General features: G+C 41.5%; 1 protein-coding gene across 1 annotated transcript; it reads left to right on the plus strand.

Annotated features, from left to right (window-relative positions):
- Positions 1 to 3,862: 3,862 nt before the first annotated feature.
- On the plus strand, positions 3,863 to 6,522 carry LOC148025882 (L-type lectin-domain containing receptor kinase IV.2-like). Its single transcript, XM_087693145.1, has one exon. It carries the CDS (start codon positions 4,176 to 4,178, stop codon positions 6,381 to 6,383), a length of 2,208 nt encoding a protein of 735 aa, XP_087549271.1. The 5' UTR covers positions 3,863 to 4,175; the 3' UTR covers positions 6,384 to 6,522.
- The last annotated feature ends 2,680 nt before the right edge of the window (positions 6,523 to 9,202 follow it).

Raw genomic sequence — 9,202 nt, forward strand, 5'->3', positions numbered from 1 at the left:
CTCAGACTGTGCAGCCCGCATTTTGCGCCAAAAAATGCGGGCTACTCCCTGTTCAGTCCCTAGTCACTTTTTGACCTACCCAGGTCACTTGCTGGTCACTTAAGTCTGTTACTCCAGGTCCCATGTGGACCTAGTCGATGTTTGGCAACTTTTGGCATCTTTCTTGGGTTCTGACCATATTTTTGTACCTGAATTAATGTGATTTATCCTATAGACTGTCAATTACTTCCAGATGACCAAGTTGTAGGTTCCCATAGACTTATTTTTCATAAGTATACATGGTATAACTGAAAATTATATGCTAAATACAAAAGAACTTGTGTAACTAAGGTGGTTATTGGATAACAATGTCTGAATTTTGTATGCAAATTTCTCATTTAACTTCCAGTGAAGCTCTTCTATGTTCATAAGAATCCCATGATTTATATTATGAACAGTAAACTCTTTGACAACACCTCCACAATGGCGATAGAGGATTAAATTTTAAAGATTTCTTAGATTGAGGAGTTGTACCTCTCAGTAAAAATGATGTCCCAACAATCACTATATGTTGCAGTCTTTCAAGTGCCTACTTAAGAGGAGTTTCTTGATCTTTAAGTGGTAATGATAGCTCCTCATCTTCTGAAACATTAGATGAACATTCAAGAGTCAAAGGGGTTGGAAAAGATTCTTTAGAACCAACATGAGAATTATAAATAGTTGCGGTACCCCCAAAGGGACCCACATCTTGATCACCCTGACTATCAGGTACAACCTGTTCTTCATCCAGCCTATCTAATGTTGCAACAACCTCTGCATCATCAAGAAAAACTTCATGTTGTTGCTACCTTACCAATGCCTCCCTTAATTCCCGTGATCTACACCTGGTAAGAATAAGGTTTGAATGATAAGGGTAATTGCCTGACATAAATGTTGCCCATAAAAGGCGCCTGGTACATGATCAATGCCATCAGCATTCTTGTCGCGTAAATCTCTTAGGAATTGGTTCCAGATCTGCTCCTAAATCAAGAAATTATTTTCCTGAAACTGGCAGGGATCGCCAAAGTGTTCTGGCCTCTTTTGAATACCATAACAATTTAGACACAGTGTTCTACCTGAGAAAAACACCACCATACTGCAGAGAACTTCCTAAATAGATTTACAACCATCAACACTACATGACGTTCAAGAAATACATTCAAACACAAAGTGCACATCATACTCAGCAACATAGAATTGCTGAACATCAAAAACTACGATGTTTCTTATCACCATAGCCATCATTGATTGGACAACTTGAAAGAGAATAACACTAACATTCAAGAGACAATAAAAAAATAATGGGATCAAACATCAGCTACCATTTCTGGGCGCTGTGCTCAGTCGTATTCCATCCATGAAAGCAACTTCCCAAATACAACTGCCTGACGTTTCTTACCTGTGCCTTGACTTTCAAGTGAAACATCATATGAAGTATAAGGGCTACTTTACATATGCTGATCCAAAAGACTACATGTATACTAATACTAAGGTGTAAAATAGTACTAAATATACATTGAAGTTCAAGTCCTAACAAGGTGGCACATGCAATTTGCACTAGAAGAAGGCCATGGAAAAATATAGAAGGCCATACAAAAAATGAAGCATTTACAATTCACAATACATCGCATGTTTTGTGCACAACATCAAACTCTTAACTCCATTTCAAGCTATGCATGCCCAAATTGTTGCGTGTTAAAAATAATCACCACATTGAGAATGAATACATTCCACATTTCATCTATCTATATAAGAGTGGAAAGAAAGAGTGTGTAATGAACACATTTACAAAATGCACAATATTTCATGAACCTAATCCAAACTTCGCTTGAAGGCGTGCGCATCCACTAAAATTATAGGTTTTATTAAACCACGGTAAATGCCTATGTAGGGTTGGACATTCATATAGAGGAAGTTGAGAATCATTAATCAACCACTAATCAAATTCTTTCAAATAAATATGATGACATTTGAAAGCAAATAGCCTATTAGGTAAATTGGTGCTAGTGGCATATATACTATGCATGAATGTGTGCTTCAAATACTTAAGAAGGGAAGATGTTGGTTTCCCATTTTTATATAGCTACAATGCTAATGTTTTATGGTAAGGGATTTTCTGCACACTAGTTTAGGGCGTTGTGTGCGGATGTTGTCACTATACCACATCACCATAACATATGATTTAAATTAATAAATCAAGTAACAAAAGCCTAAAAGTGGTTTCATGTGTGAAATCTGAACACATGTTCACCATACAAGGTGTCACAATGTAGTTTAACCAAGTGACAAAGAAGTTATCAAAGTGTACATGCACGTCCTATTTAACATTTGCATCAATTGCAAGCATAATTTTAGTATAGATTCCAAGAGAGAACCTCAATGACTTGATTGGTAAAGCACACACTACATTATGAGAAACTTGTATGTGAGGTCATATTCCAAATATATATTAATATTAGGATTTTAATTTGAAATGCAAATGTAGTTGAGGAATTAGACAAGAATGGAGTGAAAGAGTAAAGAGAAACATGATAGAAATTACAAGCAAATTCTAATAGCAAAATGTAATTTAAATCACACATGATACAAGTCAAAACTCTTATGCAATTGTGCACGATCAAATGACTGCGATTTGATTTAATTAAACATGACAACCAATAGTTGATTTGAAAGAAAGAAATGGAAGACAAGAAGCATGCGCATTTCTATACCTGTGACCTTTGGAGTCAATGGGAAAAAATCCACAATGTGAAGTGGTGTTGGTGCTCACTCCCCAATACACAGAAGCAAATTTGGGACTTCCTCCTTTGCCCGTCCCTACAGCAACAACTAAGTCACACAATCGCTAGAGCAACGAACAACTCTCTCTCTCTCTCTCTCTCTCTCTCTCTCTCAAATGGAGATGTGGAGCAACCAAAGGCGGTATCTCTCTCACTCTCTCTCCCAAATTGCACGCAAGGAGAGCAAAGAGACCAAAGTTCAAAAGGGAAATGGACTCAACCGATCTAGTCCACAAGTTATCTTCAATTGCACTAAAAATGGTGGCGCTTTGATACACCTCGCTAACTCCCGCAATCAATAGCCGAAAGGCATGGAGATGTTACACAAGTCATAGTATTGTACATTCTCTCTCCTCATGGGCATGCACACACACCCTTTCTCTTGCATAAAGGACTCTACTCGAGTGTCATTGTCTCTCCTTCTATGCAACGGGGTCAAAGAGAGCTGTGTGATTGTTATTAGCACGTAGTATTATTTAAAGAATAATAATAATAAATACGAGATCGATTGCTTTTGAGTGAGGTCACGCACAAACCTACTAAACCTTTTACATGTCAAATAAATAAAGTCTGCAAAGTGTGACATGCCTTTTTTCCTTTCCCCTTACTAAATATGTAACCACCTTTACATTTAGATTCAAATACAACCTAAGCCCACTTTGTAAAGTGGCGAACAAGGGTGAACTTTTTTGCCTTTGCAACCAATCAAAAAATTTATAAGATTATTTATTTTAAAAAAAACAAACTGTGTCCAAATGGTGTGTAAAGGTATGATGCCCATGTCCACACTCAGTTTCAAAAAGTACATGCCCATCCTCTAGGCGGGGTTGGCCGTCCATCACTTGGTGTGTAACCAACCTAAGGGTGTGGCAGGCTGGCCAGTGGCAGCACTCTTTTGCAATCTCTCCTCGGTTGAAGCCCTGATGTCAGACAGTACACTGCCCTATTGGCGGCTTAGACTTTACTAAGTCAGTATACCAAGTTCCAACTTGTTAATCTTCCTTAGCAACGTGTCGATAGCATAGTCAAACTCAATCCATAGACTTGGTCCGAGATTAGAACGCCACTCTACACTCCGCGAGGGCCCGATATCTGCTTTTCTACTTCTTCTTGGCCGCTCGCCCGCTTTCTGCTTTCCTACTCTTCTTCTGCTTTTCTTCTTCTTCTTCCTCTCTCTCTCTCTCATACACATCCCAATAACAGCGCAGAGACAGTAATTCTGTGTTTTTCTGTCTGTCTCTCTCTGTTACAGCAGAGATCTAGAAACTCAGTTGCTCAATCTATGTTTCGTCTGTCTTCCTCTGTTACTTACATGCAACTATGACGGCAACCCCCAGAGAGTCTAAGGGAGCTCGTGAGTAATGAGAAACAAGAGGGATGTCGGCATCGACCTGCGCGGTAACTGGTAGCTTCTTCTTCTTCTTCTTCTTCTTCTTCTTCTTCTTCTTGAGGCTAGCTACAGCAAAGGCAGCCGTGCTCGAAGCGACGACATTCTCCTACAACGGATTAAGGGAAGCAGAAGCGCCGGTGAAATGCTTCCAAGGTGCGTCGTTCGACAGAGAGGGGCAAGGGATCCAGCTGACAGAAGGTGGGGCGATACAGGGGATGGGGAGGTGTCTATATGCGAAGGCGGTACAGGTGAGGGATGCCGAGACGGGGAGGGCGAGGTCCTTCAGCACCCAGTTCATATTCCAGATACAGCCGGGCCTGAACGGGCTGGCGGACGGGCTGGCGTTCGTGATGGCGCCGGCGATGGCGGCTGCAGATAATTCGTCACAGGGCCTGCTGGGGATCGTCAGTAAGAATGCTATAAGCAGTACTAATAATGATAATAATATGACGAATCGCACGTTCGCTGTCGAGTTCGACACCTACCAGAACCCGGAGTACGACGACGCCGACGGCAACCACGTCGGCGTGGACTTCGGCAGCCCCGTCTCGTGGCTCGCCTCCCCGGCCTACTTCCGGCTCACCAACCGCTCCCTCTCCGACGCCTCCGACGGCTACGAGGTCCAGCTCAAAGGCTTCCCCACCCACGCCTGGATCGACTACGACGGCCCCCGCACACAGCTTAACATCTCTGTCAGCCACGACGTCTCCCCCGGCGCCCCCAAGCCCGCCTTCCCCCTCATCTCCAACAGCTCCGTCGACCTCTCCTCCATCCTCCATGACTACATGTATGTCGGCTTCTCTGCCTCCACTGGTCCCCTCCCTGGCGTCCTCTATCACCTTTATTCCTGGAGCTTCAGCAACAACGGCACCTCTGCGGACGTCTCCAATATGCCTGCATCAGCTGCGCCTGACAACAAGAAGTCAAAGACGGTCTGTGCGATCGCCTTGGTCCTCGGATTCGCCTCAATTTCAGCCATCTTGGGCGTTATTGCTGCAGCTTACCTGAGGCGCAGGAGAAGGCGAGGTCGGCTTCTCAGAGACACCAATTTTCAGCTAGGGTCTTTCGCATTGGACGGCTGTACATTACCCAGAGAGTTCGCATATAATGAACTAAGCCGGGCAACAAAGGGGTTCCATGAGAAAAACAAGCTGGGAACTGGAGGATTTGGGAGCGTATACAAGGGAATTTTGCCTCTCGAAGGTGGGAAGTCGGAAGTCGCCGTGAAGAGGATATCCAAGGACTCCAAGCAAGGGGCCAAGGAGTTTGTATCAGAAGTGTATACCATAGGAAGGCTGAGACACAGAAATCTAGTGCCATTGGTGGGATGGTGCAAAGAGGGAGAATTTATGCTTGTGTATGAGCTGATGCCTAATGGGAGCTTAGACAAGCTGCTATTCCAGAATCGAGGAGGGGAAGAAAGGTCAGAACATCTCCTGTCATGGAGTGAGAGATTGAATATCTTAAAAGGAGTGGCTAGAGCATTGCTTTATCTTCATGAAGAGAATGAGCAAAAGGTGATACATAGGGATGTCAAGGCTAGTAATGTGTTGCTAGATAGGGATATGAATGCCAAACTGGGGGATTTCGGGCTAGCTAGGCTGTATAGGCACAGTGTGGTCCCTGACAGCACGAATGTGGCTGGGACGTGGGGGTACATCCCACCCGAGAGCTTCCTCTCGAGGAAGGCCACGGATAAGTGGGATGTGTTCAGTTTTGGGGCGGTCATGCTGGAGGTGGCAACAGGGAGGAGGATGTGCGAGTTCATGGAAGAAGACGAGGATAACTCTCTTCTGGTTTGGCTATCAAGACTGCATGGGGAGGGCGCCCTTGCGGAAGCCATCGATCCTGCCTTGACGCTCTCGATAGAACAGGAGCCACTCCAAAGCAAAGAAATCATTCAAGTCTTAGAGCTCGGCCTCCTCTGTTGTCACCCTAGCCCTCTCAATAGGCCTCCCATGCGGCTGATTGTTCAGATCTTGGACGGCCAAGCTGCCCCTCTCCCTGTCTCCCTCCCCTCCTTCCTTGACGATAACCTGCATGATGTCCTATCCTCATCGGCAATGTCCTCCAAGTCCACAGTCTCCTCCTTCGATGCTCTGCTACCAGAATCTCAAGCACGTAGCAACCCTCCATCATTCTGTTGTTCCCACCCCAATTCTGCCTCGTGCACACATGAAAAGCAAGGGATGTAGTATAACGTTTGCTTCACGGACACGTCATATATAGAGTGTAGGGTAATTTCCACATGTACGCAATTCCAAAAGTGTGTGATGGAAAAACATTATCTAATAACAATTTATGCATCCATGTCCTAAATCTGATTGTTAGCATGTACATGTCAAATGACATGTTGCGCTAGTTCTCGTCCTTATCTTTTAAAGTACGATATGGAAGTATGTGTAAATGTATATGCAAAATCATTAACTTACATCAACTAAAAAACTTCTTTAGGTTGGTCTCCCCATTTGAAGTTTTTGGGAAACGGATATCAGGAACCTACTAAGGAATTTTATCTTCAAATTTAGGCCTTGGAGAGACTAAGAGAAAGCAATCGAGGAGTGAAGTGGGAGTGTGTTTCTTAACTAAAATTAGATTCACACATGTTCTATAGCCCAACCATTCTCCATGCAGCACCTCCTCTCATGCAGGGTTCTACATGGGACCTGGCATGCTCAGCGTTGCAAAAGGTAGGATGAGCTCATTGGCAAATGAGAGTTTTGAGTAGAATGAGACATTGCAAAGAATGAGGGAGAGAGTAATCTAATACACTCAAATGTATAAGGGAGGAAGAAAGCACCAACAGTCTCACAGTGTTGGAATAGTGGAAAGTCTATAACAAAGTTTGTCATCTGGTGATAGGGTAGCAAAACCCACATGTTCATTCGCCAAAGCAATAACCAATTGATTCACAAGAAGACACCAAGCTTTGTTTGGAAGCTACACCCCAAGTTGTTTTAGAGATTCTTACAAGCTACCTCTAGAGAAAGATGGAGAACAGGAAGGATGGTTCCACAAAGAAAATTGATGCAAATAAAGTCTGTGCTAATGTTCTAAAGTTCAATGTAACCATAGTAGTTTTTTGGTGTTTTGCACAATGAAACCTCCAAAGCTTGTGGTAATGGCTCCCTAGTCTAGCATAATGCTTACAAGGGAGAGTATGGTTGCTCAAATATATTATGGGGATAGAGGTTTCTTTGAGGTAGTCTTTGACAAGAAGGAAGTTGTGTTGAAGGTGTAGGCACAGGGAGTGTAATTTTAGGGGCTTGACCTAGTCTACATTATGCCTTCATCAAAGCTTGTCAAGATGGATTATGATCATATTAGGAGAAATTGCTTTATATGAGTTGAGATTCTTGACCTACCAACATACCTTTGGAACCTGCTTTTGGACGCCACTAAAGATTTGGGCAAATCATTATGCATACCACCATTGGCTAATACCTTTCAAAATAGAATTTATTTGTTATGGGATACTATAAATCAAATGCCTATATTTCATTAATATCAATGTCCCGTGGCTCAAGCTTAGCTAGAGCAAGTTTGTAGGGTGCCACCCTCATAAGTTGCCACCAATAATCCATGGTTTTCTAAGTTGTAAGGCCCCATTATGAGAAGAAAGTGTGTGAGAGCCCAATGGGTCTTGACTTGTATATATCATATGAGGCTTATGTGACCAAATGGCAAAAGGGTGACCTTCGTGGATCTAACCTTTGCATTAGAATGTAGAGTAGAGAGTATAGACACAACATGCTTCCTATACTGAAGGCAACATGGGCCCTCATATGATCGGGAAAAGGAGTAGAGGTATGACTTTCCAATGATACAAAATATCAATTCCAAGGACGAAGAGAGTTTTATGTATTCTAATAATATTGGGACTTGGTAGGGTCATTTGGTGCTTTTGTCTAATCTTTCATTGATTGCACAATCCCTCCATCATTACCACTTGTAATTACCCATCTCACGAACCAAAAGAGATCAACATGCAAAGTACATATCCAAGAAATAAGTGGAAGAGAATAAACTCTTTATAACAATAAGGTGTGAAATCAAAATGATGAAAACATATTCAAATGGGCTCTCATATACTCCAAGCTTATAAGACACAATGCGACATTTATGTAGAGCTAGAGTACATACCCCCACTTCATGACTACACTTCCCTCCTTTAGTTTTTTGGCTAAAATTTTGGAACTTTGTGTGCCTTATAATATTTGTGTGTATATGAAAGCTTCATATGACCATGGAGTAGGCAACATGTTAAGGTCAAAGGGAACCCCTTTTAGTGAGTTATAGAATCCTTACCATAATCATTAACCAATCCATCTTTTATTTCACCCACAAGTGGCTAGTCCTCATCATCTTGTAAGATCATGTTGACTTTAACACTCTTGCTTTTACATTTTCTTGTATGATTAGCTATCTAAGGTGGTTCATACTTATGCTATAAATACATGGTAATTTATAATTTAATATAATGTTTGCGATGTTGTAGCTATATAGCATTCAATTATGTAATAAAATGTAAGCATGTGACAATATTACATTTACAATTTGACTTATGTCACATGTGTAAATTAATCAAATCTTTGTAAAGCATAATATTGAACATAGAATAGTCCATTCGTAAAGAAATCAAGATGTTGGTAAATAGAATTTAATTTTTTCTCTTTGTTTGAAACTACTAGTGATATTGAAGTAAGTTGCATCAAAAGTTTAGTGAATCTCAAATAAAGTTAAACTAAAGAGTATGAACCTAGATTTTGGATATGTTTCATATGTTAGATCATGAGTCATTTTAGAAGTCAATGTGAATGTAGTATATTGGCCACACAAAAGACTCTAATAAATTTAATGTACTATAATAATTATGGAAATAGCCTTGTGACTCAATAATAATCCCATATCACAGTCTCAAGTTGCTATCCAATGCCTTTTAGCGATTTCTAATTGACTTGTATGCCAAAATTATACTTCACATGCTCATCTTCAAAGACTTACTAAAACTATT

This window comes from Lygodium microphyllum, chromosome 14 (genome assembly GCF_053477565.2).
Source record: "Lygodium microphyllum isolate KBCC chromosome 14, Lygodium_microphyllum_v1.1.10, whole genome shotgun sequence".
NCBI classification, from domain to species: domain Eukaryota; kingdom Viridiplantae; phylum Streptophyta; class Polypodiopsida; order Schizaeales; family Lygodiaceae; genus Lygodium; species Lygodium microphyllum.

Bases quoted from the DNA above. Each gene is read 5' to 3' on its own strand.
- LOC148025882 (XM_087693145.1), top strand. From the start codon at position 4,176: ATGTCGGCATCGACCTGCGCGGTAACTGGTAGCTTCTTCTTCTTCTTC.